Source organism: Cynara cardunculus (genome assembly GCF_001531365.2).
Source record: "Cynara cardunculus var. scolymus isolate 2C chromosome LG 4, CcrdV1, whole genome shotgun sequence".
Taxonomy (NCBI): Eukaryota; Viridiplantae; Streptophyta; class Magnoliopsida; order Asterales; family Asteraceae; genus Cynara; species Cynara cardunculus.
In genome coordinates, this window is record NC_037531.1 from 13,188,201 (window position 1) to 13,206,729 (window position 18,529).

Consider the following 18,529-nt stretch of genomic DNA (forward strand, 5'->3'; position numbering starts at 1 on the left):
AGATGTTTATTCTATATATTTGATTATGTTTATCTGCAGTTAATTATACGAATTAAAAAATAGAGCTTTAATAAATTGTATCTACGAACAATTTACTTGTAATCTTAAATTTTAAGTAATATGCATTGATATACAATACTTCATATACAAAAAATAGTTTTTAATAGTTTTTGTCAAATGCTTTATAATATAATATAGATAATAACTTAATAACGTTTTAGTGTTGATATTTGTTAACTTGTGCGAACCTTTATGTTCTTTTCAACTTCATCACCGAAGTTCGCCTTTATTACCATCTTGCCATCTCGTGAAAATATAAGATCCCAATTCCAATTATATATATAATTATTTACTTTTATGAGAATTTTATTCTATTTATTTTCCAATCACGTATATTTTATATGTACCGATCATTTTAAAACACAGATTCTTGGGCTTGTTTTAATAGATAATGGGCCTACATTTAGAGGCCCATTTAATGTCAAGTTTTAGATCAGATCCAACAGTTGGGCCCAATAATCAGTTTAATTGATTCCGTGTATTGTTATTTTTAAAACAGGAAGAACCAGAGAAAAATTTAAAAAATTCTCTAGAGAAAAATTATCGATTGAATTATTATTATTTTATATTATTTTTTTAAAGTGATTTAAGATGATAATATGTAAAATATTTTAACAATATAATAGATATTAAAATCTCTAAAATAGAGAATCTGCTGGAGTTAAATGTAAATCTTTTGTAAGAATTTGACTCTTACACTACTAAATTTGAGGCTTTTATTGGCAGAAAAATCCTCCGAAAAAAAGATTTCTAGCGAATTTCCCGGTCGGATAAAACTTTGCCAGAAAACAGTTTTCTATTGGAATCAGCGGCGCAACAGAAATCCATCACTGATTTTTTTCTAATATTTTCCAATTTGGCTGAATCTATTAAGTAACTTAATTGTTTAATCCGTCACTAATCTGGTGATTTATTCGTTTAGAAATTTAATTAATTTAATTACTTTTTGTTATTTGTAAAAATAATAATAAATCACTGGTGGATTTTCAGTAATCTGTCAGTAAATGCATAAATTTAGAAAAACAATTTTCCTGTTTTATATAATTTATAATTTTAATTCCCTATGAATATTAAAAATATTTTTAAAATGTAGACAAGAAAAGTATAAAAATCAAATATCATACATTAGAACATAAATAAGATGGTTCGGGCAGAAGTATGATTGTTTGGTTCATAGAAAAACAGTTCATAAACAACCAAATGACCAAAACTCCAGTGGTGTTGGTGGTGGCGGTGGGAATCCAGGTTCCTGTGACTGGGACAACTTCTTGACCAGCTCCATCATCTCTTCATGTTGCTTGTTCCGGATTCGTCTTGCATCCTCGACTCTTGAACTTCGCTCTCTAATTCTCGAATCTACAAATATAAGAAATGTAAACGTTAATTTTTTCTTAATAACCATTATAAATGAAATAGATAACATCAAAGGAAAAGATGTACACACCCTACCATCAGAAAACAATCCAACACTTTGGGTTTCATATGCATTGCTGCATGACACGGTCAAGATCCAGTTGGGATCTGGATTATACCTAAAGTCGAATAGCAGCCTTTCTTGCTTCCGTCAATCGTCCGCTGTCATGAAACTGTATCAACTATGGGATAGATATTACGATCTTCATCAAGATTTTAAGGGTAAATTTTTTAAACAACAAAAGATTTTGCCGCCCTTAAGAAATCGACTAAAGCGAAGTTGGCACTAAAGATGATATCAACAATTTTCAAAAGACAAAAAGAATACATGAAATCAAGATGGTAACCAACGTTATTCAGACCAAAAAACAGATTTAAAATAGAATAAAAGAAGTGTTGACTTTCCTTTTTAAAACTAAGGGGGGTGTTTGGGATTACTTATTTGAAACAACTTATGTTTTTCTTTAAAAGCATTTATCAACTTATCATGAGTCAGAAAGATTTAACTTCTTCAAAAACTCCTTATTACCGGTTTGACACCGGTATAAGTTGTTTATCTAAACACTCAAAAGTGCTTATTACTGGTGCCACAACGGAATAAGTAAATAAGTTGTTTTTATAAGCAATCTCAAACACCCCCTTTAAGATCAAAATAATACAAACCAAATTACTAAAATACGCATTATCATCACTTGATGAAACTTGACTACACCTCAAAATGATTGACAAATCATAAAGTCTATGTAAAAAGGTAAAACTGAAAAACAAGTATAAATTAAAGAAAATATTTAATAACGAAAAATCTGGTAGAAAACTGTTTCTTTAAATTTTATTACATAATTTTACATATTCTCTCTTACAGTAACTATTTTTATTTCATTTAACTACAACACGTAATCCCCAATTTGAAGTGGCTTCACAGTATATCAGTCCGTCCTAATCTCATGATCATCATGAAAGAGATAAATTGTGTGTTTGTGTGTGTTATGGTATGTTCACCTTCTTACCCACAAAGTCAAAGCCACAAAAACTACGATATTTGACTTTAATTGGTCTAAAATCCCCTCAATCCAAGATATCTCAAAGTCTTCAAACTCTATGCATTTGAATCCATACTAGATTTCAACATTTTTTTATTAACCTGGATATCCAACTCGTTATGCAAGCCGACTAATCCCAGAACGACCACCTGCTTTGCAGATAGCCCGGAGTCACCGCAATTGAACCTCTGTGGCCACAAGGGGATTTTTATCCCTCCTTAAATTTGAACCTGAGACCCCCTGGTACTTTGGACCTTTGGAGTCAAGTTCAAGATTTCATCATTTTTTTCGACCAAAGAGTTCGACTTTTTTCTTATTATTAAAATTTCTGTTTCTTTGATTGGTTTTACCCTTGACCCCTCCTTTTTTTTATATATTATGTAAAGATAATAATATTAGTAAATTACAGTGCGGTTCAAACGATAACATGCATAATCAAAATGAGAAAACAAGAGACAACCAAATATTGAAATCACATGCAATTACGGAGCATGATTAACGCAAGGAGTGTGCGGATAACTTGGTTCATGACCTCGGTCGCCCAAGCACATTTGATTTTACATATGATTTTAGTGTAACATCACACATAATTTGATTGTTCTCGTGTTTTCTTATTTAGTTAATATTTTGGGAAAAGTCTAAAAAAATCCAATGGACTTTAGTGTTTGGAATAATTAAGTACTTAGACAATTTTTTGGAACAAATAAGTACTTGTACATTCCAAAACATGTTAAATAACTTATTGGACTTTCTAGAACTTGTTAGATACATTCTTATGACCTATACAACTTGTTAATATGGTAAAATAATGGAAAAAGTCCGGAAAAAACTCAATGAACATTCATATTTTGAACGATTAAGTCTTTAAACATTTTTGAACCAAAAAATATTTAGATCTATAAAATTAAACAAATATAACAAAAAAATAATTACATTTAAAAAATATTTTTGATAAAATTTATTTTAATTAAAGTTAAAATACATTATCTAAGTGATTTTTCAAACTAAAAAATAAAAAAGAATTACTGATTAAATTTATTTATTTTTGATACATTCTATCAATGATTTTTATTTTTATTTTGAAAAATCAAATACGGAATATATTTTATTTAATTAAAAATAAATATAATGAGTAATCATTTTTAAATTTTTTAAATTGTTTTTTAATTTGAAAAATCACTGACATAATATCTTTTATTTTTAATTAAAATAAATTTCATCAATAATATTTTTTAAATATAAATACTTTTTTGGTATATTTGTTTTATTTTATATAATGTAAGTATTTTTTTTCAAAAATTGTTTAGGAACTTTATCGCTCAAAATATGAATGTTCATTAGCTTTTTTGCATGCTTTTTCTATTACTTTACTATGTTAATTAGTTTTATAGGTTATAAAAATGCATATAACATATTTTAAAAAGTCCAAGAAGTTGTTTAACAGGTTTTGAAATGTCCAGGGACTTATTTATTCCAAAAAATTGTCCAAAAACTTAATCATTCCAATCACTAAAGTTCATTAGATTTTTTTTAAACTTGTCCCTAATATTTTTATTTAAACCTATATAACATTAATAAATTACATAAACATATATAAAATGAAATGATAGAGCATGTGTAGAAGAGCCAAGTTGAGCACATTGACATTGGTATTAATGTTCAATCCCAATACTAGATCCGTCTTTTACTCTTACAAATTCTCTCTCCCTCTCTTCACCCTCCCCTCACTCTTTTACTCAAACTAATTAGTTTGTGATAATTGTGAGGTCTAATATGAATCAATAATTATATTATATTAATTATATTATCTTATTTATGGTTATCAAACACCATGACAAGTAATATATTTAATTAATTAAATTATAATAAAATAAATATTTGTAAAATATAATGATTTTATATATTAAATATTTGTTGTGTAAAAAAAATCCAGCATGAAGCGGATAGAACTCATAAGATTTTGGTTGCTTGCCTGCCACCATCATCAATAAAACAGAGTGTCGAAGTGTAAGAATTCAGCAACACCACTTGGAACTCACCAACAATATTCCGACAATCACTCACGTACTCCACCTCCTTTCCGGTCTTTTCCAATCTTCCTCCACCGCTTCCGCCATGGCCGCCACCGTCTCCAAATTTCTAACTTTCTTCATAATCCTTATAACCCACCTGCATCTGATTCAAGCTTCTGTCACTTATGATCACAGATCTTTAATCATCAATGGCCAAAGAAGAATCCTCATTTCTGGCTCCATTCATTACCCCAGAAGCACCCCTGAAGTAATCAATTAATTCCCTCTATCCCCTTAATTTTTGCACATTTCTGTTTCTGTTGGTGTTCTTGACGTGGGTTTCATTGATTTGCTGCAGATGTGGGAAGATCTTGTAGTTAAAGCTAAAAATGGGGGATTAGATGTCATTGACACTTATGTGTTCTGGAATGTTCATGAACCTTCTCCTGGAACTGTAACTTCTTCAACACAGATCCATTAAATTCTCCATTAAAGCTTGTGTTCTTCATTTCAGATTCTTGAAAGTTTTGTTTTGCAGTATGATTTCAGTGGAAGATATGATCTTGTGAGGTTTATAAAGACGGTAGCAGGTGCTGGACTTTATGTCAATTTAAGGATTGGACCTTATGTTTGTGCTGAATGGAATTTTGGGTACTCTCAAGATTCATATATTCTTAGATCCAATTTGGTCATTTGTTTACTACCACCTTTTTGTTCTTACAGTTTCTTGATGTTTGACTTTTTCAAGTTTCAAACTTTTGGTTTGACATTTGACTTTGTGTAATCTGGTTTTTAGGGGTTTTCCTGTGTGGTTAAAGTATGTTCCTGGTATCATCTTCAGAACAGACAATGAGCCATTCAAGGTCTCATTCTTCAACTTTAATGGTGGAATTGTTGAATGACAAAAATGACCCTGAATTTGTGGATGATTTGATGTTGTTATAGGCAGCCATGCAAGGATTCACACAGAAAATAGTGGAGATGATGAAGGCTGAAAACTTGTTTCAATCACAGGGTGGTCCAATCATTCTCTCCCAGGTTTTAATTTGTTTCAACCCTTTTTGTCAATTGTATGACTAAAAATGATAAAGAGACTCTCGTGGTATAATACAAAATGAAATATAATTGTTTGGTAATAATGAAATTAGGGATCTTAATGGTTAACCTTTTGCTAATCGTTTGAAATAGATTGAAAACGAGTATGGTGCACAACGCAAGTCACTCGGACCAGGAGGAGAAGCCTACGTAAATTGGGCAGCAAAAATGGCGGTTGGCCTTAACACCGGAGTCCCGTGGTCGATGTGCAAAGAAGACGATGCACCCGACCCTGTGGTCAGTTTTCGGATACCTCCTTTTCCCTTTAACGAATTCCTTCATGATCCTGTAAACTTGGTTTGCTTGCATTCTCGATAGATAAATACTTGCAACGGATTCTATTGCGATACTTTTACACCCAACAAGCGTTACAAGCCCACGATGTGGACCGAAGCCTGGAGTGGCTGGTAATGTTTCGTTATTTTTCTACACTTTTAACATCGACTTTTTTAAGTAATGTTTATTGATGTAATTTTTGGTCCGATTTGAAGGTTCACGGAATTCGGTGCACCGGTCGAGCAACGACCGGTTCACGATTTAGCATTTGCCGTGGCTCGGTTTGTACAGAAAGGTGGCTCGTATTTTAATTATTACATGGTTAGTAAAAATTTGATAACGGGATTCATTAAACAACTGCATCACGTTGAATTTACCATTCGAGTTTGTGACAGTATCATGGCGGAACCAACTTTGGACGCACAAGCGGAGGACCATTTATCACCACGAGTTACGATTACGATGCTCCTATCGATGAATATGGTGAGAAAATTCGAGTTTATTGGTATTTTAATTAAATTAGATACCAAAAATTAGAATGTAGGATTGATATCATTTGCAGTTCCACATCAGCTAGACATGTACCATTACGGCTGTTTATATTAAAAGGGCTTCGCATATCCTAACGATATTTCCTTAAACGATTTTCAGGCTTAATCAGAGAACCCAAATACGGTCATTTAACAGAGCTTCATAGAGCGATTAAGCTATGCGAACCGGCTATTTTCTCTTCCGATCCGATATACATTTCGTTAGGAAAGAGGCAAAACGTTAGTTTTTCTTAGCCGGTTTTACGGTTTTTTTTTTCTGGTCCTATGATATCTGGTTTTTGATCGACTAAATTATGAACATTCAGGCATACGTGTACGAAGGAAATGGAACCTGCGCCGCATTCCTCTCGAATTTCGAAACAACTTCTGCTATAAGAGTCGTGTTTAGAAACCGGCATTATAAATTACCACCGTGGTCCATTAGTATCCTCCCCGACTGCAAAAACGTCGTGTTTAATACAGCAAAGGTAGTTGAACTTGTGCGAATAAAGAACAATAAGTGTTGAATTTAAACTCGAATCGACGATATTGTGCTTTTATAGGTTGTAACTCAAACTTCGCGGATGCAAATGATGCCCACGGGATCTAGCATACAGTCATGGGAGACTTACCACGAAGACATTTCTACGTTAGCGGACGGACCATCGTTGAGTTCCTTTGGACTATTGGAGCAGATAAACATCACTAGAGATACAAGTGATTACTTATGGTACTCGACTAGGTACGTTTTTGAAACTTTTTTCGCTTTTTAGACTTATGTGTTCATAACGAAAACGGTTGCTCTACTCTTGAGGATAGAGGTCAGGTATGTGTACATCTTACCTCCCCAAGCCTTGCTTCTGGGTGGAATATATTTGGCTCATTCATATGTGTGTTGAATTAACTGTTTTGCATACACCAGTATCGACGTCAATCCGTCGGAAACGTTTCTTCGTGAAGGAAGAAAACCGACACTCGTGGTTCAATCTAAAGGTCACGGAGTTCATGTTTTTGTGAATGGACAACATTCAGGTAGTCCAATGGAACCCATCTGTTTTTCTTTGAAGTATTTAATATTTATATACCGTAAATTCTCACGTGGACTTATGCTCTTTGGTGAGGTTTGAACGCATCTTTCAAGATGTGACAATTTGTATCATGATTCAAATGTTGAATATTTACAACTGTAGGGTCTGCGTATGGCTCGAGGGAGGACACGAGATTTACGCTCCGTAAACCCGTCGATCTCCACGGCGGAACAAATCAAATTTCTCTGCTTAGTATGGCTGCTGGACTACCGGTAAGCCGTTAATATCATGTTAAGAATTATCAATTCTAAAGTTCAAACTTGTGCCTTTGACATATTCTTGCTAATTCATTCGAATTGTTCTAAAGAATGTCGGGATGCACTTCGAGGCACGGGATACGGGAATCCTAGGACCTGTCACGCTTGACGGACTTGACCATGGAACAATCGATTTATCGAGGGCGAGATGGACTTATAAGGTAAGTCATCGATGGAAACCGTACATACTGCTACCACCACTGGTATCTGTTGCAGTCCCGCATCAACTAGACATTGACTTTTAACCTCTATATATGTTGGAATCTCCATTCTCTTTATAAATGCTCTTTATAAAGTAACTTGAAGGGGTTCCATATACCTAACAATATTGGCTTATATAAATCGTATAAGCAGGTCGGATTAAATGGAGAGACGAAGAATTTGATTTCGCCTAACGGCCTCTCATCTGTCGAGTGGAATGGCGGTTCTTTGGTTAACCATGTTCAACAGCCTTTGAAGTGGTACAAGGCTTATTTCGATGCACCGGAAGGCAACGATCCCTTGGCTCTGGACATGAAGAGTATGGTTCGAGGTCAGGTATGGATCAATGGTCAAAGCATCGGAAGATATTGGACCGAGCACGCAAAGGGAAAGTGTGGCTTTTGCAAGTATCCCGGAGCTTTCAGACCCGGGAAGTGTCAGGCAGGCTGCGGTGCACCAACCCAACGCTGGTAAATTATTGTACTGTTAGAGTCTCACGTCAGCTAGACTTGAACCATTTATGTTTCGAAGGACTTTTTTGGAAAGTAATCTAATTCACTTGTTTGTTCTTGATCAGGTATCATGTTCCAAGATCGTGGTTAAAGCCCACGCAAAATTTGTTGGTGCTATTTGAAGAGGTCGGTGGGAATATCTCGAGGATATCTCTGGCGAAAAGAACACAGACACACGTTTGTGCTTCTACGTTTGAGCATCATCCGGTCACTGACAACTGGCAAACGGAGAGCTCGGGTGAAACTACTATGCTTCACGACACTAAGGTCCGCCTGCGATGCGGGCTCGGCCAATCCATATCCGCAATTAATTTTGCAAGTTTCGGGACTCCATTTGGAGGTTGTGGAGATTTTCGACAGGGCGCTTGTCATGCACCAAATTCTCGTGACCTCATGGAAAAGGTCGGTATCAAATAAAGACAAAACTTTCATAGGCTAGGCATATTAGTTTGGCCAGGTCAAATTATTAGCTAGACAGTACATTGGTCTGCCTAGTAGTTTGACCTAATCTTATTTGGCTTGCCGGACTGGATCCAATCTTAGCTCTTTTATAGCATCTCTAGCATAGAGAAACACAGGTCTTTTTGTGTTGGAGACCCGACACTGTTATATTCTCTAATGATTTGCGTTTTAAACAGACATGTGTTGGCCAGGAGAGTTGTGAAATGACGGCCTCAAACGACTATTTTGCAACGGACCCGTGTCCTAAAGTCTTGAAGAGGTTATTGGTAGAAGCGGTTTGTTCGGTTAAACCAGCGTAGGCAGGTCTGATGATCGGAGCAAAGAAACTAGAGACTACCACAGCCGATTTCACTTCCGTTTTCGGATATAAAAAGTAGGGTTAATTTCATGGAGGTAGCAACAAGAAGAAATAATGTAGAATCTGGACACCAAGAATAAAGTGATTTTGTGTAGATTTAAAGTGATAAATGTGTACATGATTTGCTACACAAATGTACAATTTTTAGTTAAGTGAGGGAGATAAAGATTTGATTCCATGAGTTTGGTTTTTGGTTCTTTTCTTTCTGAAAAAATATTTGGAACGGGCGTTTACCAAATATTTACCTGGTAATTGCTTATCGGTAAAATCTAACATTATTACTTACTTAACCGGTAAGATTTTAGTTCATCAATACGGTACCGGATGCAACAATTTACCCGGTAAAAGCTAACCGTGGTAAGAGTTGTTATCTTCACTTACTGGGTAAGACTCTCGGTCTTTGCCTTCGTCCTTACCGAGTAAGATTCTTGGTCTTCGTCATATTCATATAGTAAGGTAATATGACTTGGTAAACGCTTACCTGAGTAAGTGTTTAGTATTTTATAGGATTTATAAAAAATAATGTTTCAAAAATTGATTAAAAAATTTATTTGTAATAATCAATAAATAAAAGGGTAATTTAATTAGTTTTTTTAAATAATGGAATTCAATATCATTCCAAATCCTACAAATCAAACACATCAAAGATATCAAAGATATCCGAATCCAAATCCCCCTCCAATTCCAAATCGTTCCACAAAAACCAAATTCTTCAAAAATCGTTTCACCAAACCAAACTTCCCTTAGGTATATCTAAAATTGAACTTTAGAAAATTAATGTGGGAAGAAGAGATAATGAAATTACAAGGGTTGTAACGTAGTGGTTGAGGTCCTGGAGGATATCGTGTAATATTCCATCTATCTTCCAGGCGTACACAATAATTATGTGGCCACTTAGTTTATCATGACTGATTTCTTATGGTCACAATTTATCGGTATTAGTTCAAGAATAGTTTGAAACACCCTTCCAAAACGATAGAACGATCGATTTCTGATCCTCTGGGTGGGGGTGGTTGCCAGAGAAAAGGGAATGGGGAGGGGTAGATGCATTAACGGGTTGTATACATGTTCAAAGCATGCATACATTGAAATTTATTTAATAAAGAAGACATAGAAAGACAGAAGAAAATACAAAAAAGATCAAAATACCCTTCACTTAATTGAGTTAACAAAACAAACAAACAGTTAGTGTTAAAGACCACTTTCAAACCAAAATACAAACCTAAGTAACCATTCTTGTAGTTTTTTTGCTTTTGAGGGACCCGTTTTAAAGTTTTAAACATACCACAAGGACACAAATTGTTATTCTTATTGTTTTACTATTATCCGGGAATATAAGCATATAAATGAGTGTTTGGGATTGCTTATAAAAATAACTTATTGACTTATTTCGGTGTGGCACCGGTAAACACTTTCGAGAGTTTGGATAAACAACTTATACCGATGTCAAACCGGTAATAAAGAGTTTTTGAATAAGTTAAATCCTTCTAACTAATGATAAGTTAATAAATAATTTTGTAAAAAATCATAAGTTTTAAATAAGAAATAAGTTGAGGGTTGATTTAAGGAAAGTAGTTCAAGCACATAGAAAGTCAAAGGTGCTTATGTCAATGGTTAGACGTAAGAGGGTCGTGTTCGGATGGTCGCCACCTCACCATTGCCAACCAACTCAATCACTTCTACTATCTACTCACTACTCTTACGCTCGTACACTTGGTACCCAATCATTATAATGTTTCATGTTTTAAAAAAAAGAATATATATATATATATATATATATATATAAATATATATATATTTCAGTTAAAAATATGTTAATTTATACAACTAATATAATCTAATTAATTAAAAAATGATTGGTTTTAGGTTTTCATGTCACCCTCGTGTCACGTGTGAGCGCAAGATATAGAGAAGGGAGTGTCGTAGAATGTGGTGATGATTTATAAGATGTCATGTCCACATTCAAAACACACGTGTGCAAGGCCATCCTTTGCCATTTCACTCTTCTTCCACGAAGACACGTACCCTCCAAAAAACTTATCTACTCCTCCACTTCTATAAAGTCAGGTGCTTTTCCTTCTGATTTCCGATAACATTTGCTGCACTTTCAGACAATTATGTTGAATGTCGGAAACAATGGTGGCGGAGGACGGCGGAGGACGACGGCTCAGGCTAGTTCAAGAAAAGGTTGCATGAGAGGGAAAGGTGGCCCTGAGAATGCTTCTTGTACCTATAAAGGCGTTCGTCAACGCACCTGGGGGAAGTGGGTGTCGGAAATACGCGAGCCCAACCGCGGCAGCCGTGTCTGGCTTGGAACCTTCAACTCCGCCCGTGAAGCCGCCATCGCTTACGACGCTGCCGCCCGGAGGTTGTACGGACCCAATGCCCATGTCAACCTTCCCGACGAAGCACATGATTCGGCTCCACCACCGCCGCCGGCCGTAACCGAGGCCGCAAAGGAGGCGAGGTACCACCGTGCACTCGAACAAATGAAGAAGCAACAGGAGTTTGAACGACAGATACAAATATATATGCACCAACAGAATCAGAATCAGAAGATCAAAGTCGAAAACATGGAGATTTCGGATCTTAATGGGCAAACTGTAGCCAATTATCATCATTTTCAGAATCACAAGATCAATCACGATCCAAGAAATGGAGAGAATTACGTGGATCCTAAATCGTCGACCGGAAACCTAAATGCCAATCTGCCAGAGTTTGACGATTCCCGGTTATGGACGGAGGCGGCTTCCACCATGGATTACCAATCTCAGGCGATTGATCCAGGGATTGCAGCATCGACATTCAATGACACAATCGGCATTGAATTGAACCACCCATTGATGGTGTGATCGGTGATCATTCCTGATGAGTATTAAATCATCGAAATGGTACGAAGGTTTCTAAGTGAGTGTGGCACGTGACACAATATAAAATGCTTATACACAAATAATATATATATATATATAGTAGTAGTAATATGAGAATATATATATGGTATGTATAGAGATGGATATGATAGTCACGTGATATGTCACATAGAGAATGAAATGAATTATGATATGATATAATATAATACATATGGATGTGTATATATATTTACATGTGTGCAATAAGTCGTCCACTTTGTAACGCGTATTATTCAGTTGGCAGTATCAAATTCCGTGATGCATATGATTGATGTACGTGCAATTCACCTCAATTACACGACTTTACAATTTCCCAATAACATGCCTAAATTAACTTAATTTAATGATTACATTTTATTTTTCATCTTATCTTTAAGTTGTATATATATTTGGAATCAATCACGAACATCCATTCCAGGATTTTCATTTTTGTGGTTGGTCGAATTTTTCTGTTTTACTGTTTATCTTAATAAATGTGACCCAATTAATAAATTCATCTGTTTTATCCTCTATATATTGAATCACACATGATATTATTATTATATATAGGTGAAAGATCACGTACGAAATAAAGTAATAATGAGAAGTGTAAAAAATATATATATTTGAATCTTTGACCACTTTTAATCTTATATATGTGAAGATGAGATTAAAAGTGATCAATGATTTAAATATATCTTTTGTGATGCTTCTCACCATAACTTTTCTTTTTACCGGAACCCAACCTATTATATATATATATATATAATAATATATATATACCCATGATGAACTCGTAAAGCTATATATAGTCTTTAGCCGGTTGCTGATGACTTCTATAGCCATGCATGCATAGTTGCTGATTAGCTCTAAAGCCATGCATTGTTCTTGAGTCGTGGCTTTGGAAGTGTTATTCTACAAAGCTTCATTTCTGCTATTTCATATACTCCATAAAATCATTAAGAATGACTTGTCATTCACTTGCATTAAAATTTATTGGTTTTTTCGTTCTTATGGTTTATAATTCATTTTCTATTTTAGTCTTTCACACTAAAAAATATTGTCTTGGCTTCAGGAACGAAAATAAAAATAAATTACAAACTGAATACCATCAAAATCATATCCATATTTAATGTTGTATAATGACTCTAGCTGTGAAAAACATCAAAAACACAATGACCAGATCCATAATTCACTCTAAAATTTATTACAATCTTTTTTATCGCTGATTTGGTCCCTTTGTTCTGATGATTTTTTTACCATTAGAGTCGGTATATATACAACATTAATTGATTGGTTAAAGATATTAAATAACAATTAGTTTGAATGAAAATAATTTCCATACATTTTTATCATTTTAAAGATAAATCTTTAAACATTTTTTAGAATTACATTTTAAAGAAAAATCTTTAAACATTTTCATCACGACCATAATTTCCAAACATTTTTATCATCCAACCTCACCAAGGACAGAAACTTATCAACTTCTCCTGCAATCATATCAAAAACTCTAAACTCGGAAAACCAAGATCGGAAATGATCGAATAACGAGTGCGAACCTATTCATTTCCGGGTTTAGGCTACTGAGAACGATGCAGCAGCGGATGAATCTTGTGACGACTTCCAGTACAGATTTTGAAACCACAAAGAATCTGCTTCGACTGCATATCCATCTTGATTACGGTGCCACCCGAAATACGCATGAGTCCTGTTTTTAATATCAAATATACCGTGCCCAAAGCTCGGTTCCCTATAAGCTGAATACTTCGGCTGAGGCTCGACCATTCTGCATCAATAACATATCAAATCAAGAAATCTTTTCAGGTCATGTTTGACAATCATAAGCTAGCTTATTAAAAAACCCAGCTTTTTTCAATTATCCCCTCAAATCAAGTAATGTTTCAATAAGCTTTAGGGGTTATTTCCACTTTCTTCAAGTTATGCCCTTATATTTTCTCAATCAATTTTCCACATGTTCTTTTAAGCTATTTCAGACTGCCATTTACTTATCGGCTAATTTTTACCAATAACTTATCAACTGACAGCTAACTTATGACCAGTTTGCCGAATATAGCCTTTAGAACATCTGAGAGGGCAAACATATTTAAAGCAACAACTTACTCGTAGAGTAATCCTTCTTGGTTTCCTCCATCACCGATGGTTATGTAAACAGGGGCAGATCCGTCATTTCTAGGAGTGCACAATCCGTTTTCGATGTTGTAAGCAATATTTGATACACGGCCCTATAAGCATTCAAAAGAGTTATAAAAAGAGGACATGACCACACGAGTTTCATTTTGACATATGGTGAAAGTAAGGGGTTAACAACCGCTTACAGTTCGTTCATAGGCGTGAACATGGCCAGAAAGGACAACGTCAACTTTGTACTTAACGAAATACTGTTCGTACATCACTCTCATCGTTTCCCCTTCCATGTAATGATGCACATAGCTACTATACAGCGGACAATGCATAACCACAATAAGCCATGGTGTCTCACTCCGGTTCACTTTGGGGAGCTCGCTTATTAACCATTTATACTGAGGTGTGTACATTCCTACAGAAAACGAAACCCTTTTCAACAAGTCTTGAATGTATGTATACAAAATTGTCGTTTGCATATTTCACTAACAGATTACATTCGTCCAATAAATGGGACATTAATCTGTTTCAAGAAAAATCAAAATTTCTCGAAAAAAATCTTCACAAATACTGTTCTAGAAAACACTCCTTTTTAGAAATGTCAGATATGTGAACCTCATCAGATTACTCTCCAAAAGAGTCATTGAGGAGAGAAGGGAGACTTTGCCTCCTCCAACAGAGGCTAGACGGATCTAGATTGCCCAAAAGTGTTGATTCCCTCTGGTACAGAGGACCCAAATGGCAGTTCTTTGCTATGGTACCGTGTAAGATATGAAGAACCTCATCAAATTACTCTCCAAAAGAGCATTTGAAGAGAGAATAGAGGTTCCAACATATATTGAAGTAGAACTTTCAAGTCTAGCCGATATGGGACTCTAAGAAGAAAAGCAGGAGTAATCATATATATATATATATGGGTCAGGTTTAGGGGAAAACATAAAAAAATGAAAAAAAAACTAAAGAACACCCTGGTAACCATTCATCCGGACAGGATATACATGTTCATAACATGCACACGAGCAAAAAAACCAAGAAACAGTTTCAATTATTTGTATGCATATGTGAATATCATCCAGATGAATTGTTATCAGGGTGTTCCTCAGTTTTTCATTTTTTGGGGGATTTTCCCCTAAATCTCCCCATATATACAGGGTTGGGTTCCGGTGAGAAGGGAGTTATGGTGAGAAGCATAAGAAGAGATATCCACCCTTGGATCAATCCTAATTGAATGTGAACACTAATGAGGAGCACCTAGATGCACGGGATCAATTCCCTTCAAAAGCTCAATTCGTTGGGCGGGCATGAGATTAAAAGTGATCAAGGGTTCAGATCTCTTCTTATGTTTCTCACCATAACTTCCCTTCTCACACGATTCTCCGCCTATATGTATAGCGATTCATAGTCTTACCATAAGCCGAATAAGAAGACATAACAATTATGTATGCAGAAGCTCTCTTGATGGAGTACCAAAGAGGAGATGTGCTCTTTGATGCTTTATATGGCACAAAGTACCTGTGCACATAAGGCTTGAATGGTCTTGTTTCACCCTACAAAATCAAAATAAAGATTATAAATAGCTCAGAAACGATTATAAATTTATAAAATTGATCAAACTGCTTACATAATCAGGAAGAAAATCGATTTCATGATTCCCAGCACTCCAAATCCACGGTTGGTAAGCAACACTTCTTTCTACAAACCTTCCCCATGAATCCCACCTATTGTTATCATGCAACGGATACGCATCTGCGTAAGAAAGGTCTCCAACAAACAGCACCGCCTGCCCTTTTGCTGGGTTCAACTCGTAATGAGTCAAAGTCCGGTTGGAGTCAAACGTTTGACCAAGATCCCCTATCATCGAAAGACACCAAAAGAAGTAAGTCACAACAAATAACTTCTCATAATCTTGAGGACCAGCTCAACTGACAAATCAAGGCGTGGCCTTGGAGCTCCTCTCCATAGGTCGTCAGTTTGAGTCTCCTCAGGGCCACTGGGGATCTCATGAAATTAGTCGAGGTGTGCGTAAGCTGAACCAGACACCCACAGTTAACAAAAGAAAGAACAAGAAACAGGTATCTTCTCATTAAATGCAATACCAATAAGACCAAAAGTGTAAGGAACATCAGGGCCGACTTCAGGAGGCGTGGTAAACCAGAACTGTCGTGTTGTATTTCCTACCCCAATCTCGTAAAAGTACTTGGTATCATACTGCAAATTTTTACATGATTAAGTGAATATGACCATGTAATTAATCTTTTGTAAAATCTTGAAAACATGGTCAACCATTGATTTTGCATACTTGGAGATTCTTGATGGTGCAGTGATGGATGTAACCCGAGCTGTAATTGTAGTACTTGTAGGTGACAACGGTTCCCACTGAGCGTTTTTTGAGGTCACTATTCGCAGCCCAGTAAAAGACTTCATTTGAACCAGGTTCATCTGGTGTAACCCAAGAAACAATCACTGCCTTCCCTTCTTGATCCCCTTGTGTTATGTGAACCTTCATTTGAACCAAGATTTATTCACAAATCAAGATTAAAGAAAGTATATCCTGGGAAATAAATGTGGACGTTGGTGGCATCTAAAGATTACAAAATACTTCTAGTAATCAAGTATCAATACTCACTCTAGCCGGTTCTTTACTGATATGGTTAATACAATTGGTATAAATAGAGAAGTATTTTAGTGATGTTTAAAGAACAATATGCTTCTTAATCAAGAGAACATGTCTTTTCCCTCTAACCACCAAACAAACACTGTATATCCCACACGAATGTAGAGTCTGGGGGAAAGATGTATACGGACCTTACCTCAAGATACAGGAGGTTTCTGAGAAGACCTTCCATTTGCGACTAACCTATTCGTTATGACCTCCCGAAATGCCAACAAAAACGAATATTTTCTATGTATGTCGCTACTAGATCATCTCCAACAGTTATCAAAAGTAAAATCTCTAAAAGAATGATATCCAACTCCAAGAAATAGGGGAAATTCGCCAATACAAGGATGATTTGATCCAATAAGATTCTGATCTTCTGATCCGTTAATGAGAACCATGTTATCTGATAAATGAATCTAACTAAATTGTATGATTTGAATCACGAATCCTAGTCCCTAGATTTAGAGTTCCACAAATACAATGTTTGAATCTAATTTGAATTTGAAAGCGAATGCCACCTTAATTTTAGACTTGTGATTACCAGTTAAGGAAACTAGTAATTATCCCAACCTAATTCATTACATTTCCAACATGATGTTCATCAAAATCCCCACTTCAAATCTAAACAATGTGCAATAAAATCATCAAAACTCATATTTAGAGTGCCAAAACCTACTGACTGTGAAGTATTAGTGCGAGACTTGAAGCGATCACCCAAATCCTACGCCTATGTGTGTGTGTGTATATACACACACACATACATATACGAAAACATAGATTAGAGAGTAGTCCTCACCTGTTGAGGGGCATTATAACCATGAGGAATTGCAAAAACATCGCTGTTCAATGGCATGTCAGCACTGATGTCGTTGCTTCTCGCATAGCTACTGCTAATTCCTCCATTGCACAATCTTAGAGCTCCTACGATCAAACCCATTAACAGATAAACGGATCCAACACCGACCCACTTCATACCCATGGATCTTCAGCAAACCTCAAATCCAAAAACGGAATTTTAGGCAACCCCTTGTTGATGGAGTGGGGAATGATTTGTGTTCGGTTGCTGACGGCTGACCTTCTTCTACTTTCTTTTTTTCTTATTAATTTTGGGTAGGCGTGTTCTGGATAAACCCAATTTTCCTATTTCAAAAAGCAAAAGTATAATTAATTTGACGTGTCTTATTTTAATTGGCTTCCTTGGATGACGTGGTGGCCACGTGCGGGTTGTAGTCAACACAGTCAAAATCTGGAATATGCTGTTACTGTGTAAAGCATATGCAAATGGGAGTCGTGACTGAATTGGAAAGTCTAGAGATGATAATAATTAGAGGTGATTTTTACTCAACCTTTCTATTTGTTAAATAAATTTTTGAGTAAACTATAAATTATTTGTTGGAAATAATACTTTATTTATAGTTTTAAAATTACAAGATAATTATCATCTATATTATATTATAAGGTATTTGATAAAAACTTTTAAAATATTTTTTATGTATAAAATACTGTTTATTAATGCATATTGCTTAAAATTCAAGA

General features: G+C 35.3%; 3 protein-coding genes across 3 annotated transcripts; 2 read left to right on the forward strand and 1 right to left on the reverse strand.

Annotated features, from left to right (window-relative positions):
- The first annotated feature begins 4,587 nt into the window (after nt 1-4,587).
- Nucleotides 4,588-9,480, forward strand: LOC112511730 (beta-galactosidase 5-like). The gene is made up of 18 exons (XM_025117450.1): nt 4,588-4,793; nt 4,884-4,979; nt 5,064-5,176; nt 5,322-5,388; nt 5,471-5,563; nt 5,714-5,857; nt 5,939-6,027; nt 6,112-6,217; nt 6,292-6,379; nt 6,548-6,666; nt 6,753-6,914; nt 6,990-7,168; nt 7,349-7,458; nt 7,617-7,726; nt 7,822-7,932; nt 8,126-8,442; nt 8,550-8,886; nt 9,123-9,480. The coding sequence occupies exons 1-18, from the start codon at nt 4,629-4,631 to the stop codon at nt 9,243-9,245; spliced, it is 2,529 nt and encodes an 842-aa protein (XP_024973218.1). The 5' UTR covers nt 4,588-4,628; the 3' UTR covers nt 9,246-9,480.
- A 1,941-nt stretch (nt 9,481-11,421) lies between these two features.
- On the forward strand, nt 11,422-12,259 carry LOC112510892 (ethylene-responsive transcription factor ERF021-like). Its single transcript, XM_025116244.1, has one exon. The coding sequence runs from the start codon at nt 11,422-11,424 to the stop codon at nt 12,154-12,156; it is 735 nt and encodes a 244-aa protein (XP_024972012.1). The 3' UTR covers nt 12,157-12,259.
- Nucleotides 12,260-13,627: 1,368 nt separating this feature from the next.
- LOC112511134 (purple acid phosphatase-like) lies at nt 13,628-18,097 on the reverse strand. The gene is made up of 8 exons (XM_025116596.1): nt 17,790-18,097; nt 16,634-16,834; nt 16,431-16,542; nt 15,956-16,185; nt 15,743-15,881; nt 14,529-14,749; nt 14,314-14,435; nt 13,628-13,978 (listed from the first exon to the last, which is right to left on the reverse strand). Exons 1-8 carry the CDS (start codon nt 17,970-17,972, stop codon nt 13,768-13,770), a joined length of 1,419 nt encoding a protein of 472 aa, XP_024972364.1. The 5' UTR covers nt 17,973-18,097; the 3' UTR covers nt 13,628-13,767.
- Nucleotides 18,098-18,529: the final 432 nt, after the last annotated feature.

Bases quoted from the DNA above. Each gene is read 5' to 3' on its own strand.
- LOC112511730 (XM_025117450.1), top strand. From the start codon at position 4,629: ATGGCCGCCACCGTCTCCAAATTTCTAACTTTCTTCATAATCCTTATA. The intron at 6,218-6,291 runs GTTAGTAAAAAT...AGTTTGTGACAG, and splicing joins CGTATTTTAATTATTACATG to TATCATGGCGGAACCAACTT. The intron at 7,727-7,821 runs GTAAGCCGTTAA...ATTGTTCTAAAG, and splicing joins GTATGGCTGCTGGACTACCG to AATGTCGGGATGCACTTCGA.
- LOC112510892 (XM_025116244.1), top strand. From the start codon at position 11,422: ATGTTGAATGTCGGAAACAATGGTGGCGGAGGACGGCGGAGGACGACG.
- LOC112511134 (XM_025116596.1), bottom strand. From the start codon at position 17,972: ATGGGTATGAAGTGGGTCGGTGTTGGATCCGTTTATCTGTTAATGGGT. The intron at 16,543-16,633 runs GTATGCAAAATC...AAAAATTTGCAG, and splicing joins GCACCATCAAGAATCTCCAA to TATGATACCAAGTACTTTTA. The intron at 14,436-14,528 runs GTAAGCGGTTGT...GAATGCTTATAG, and splicing joins TTCACGCCTATGAACGAACT to GGCCGTGTATCAAATATTGC.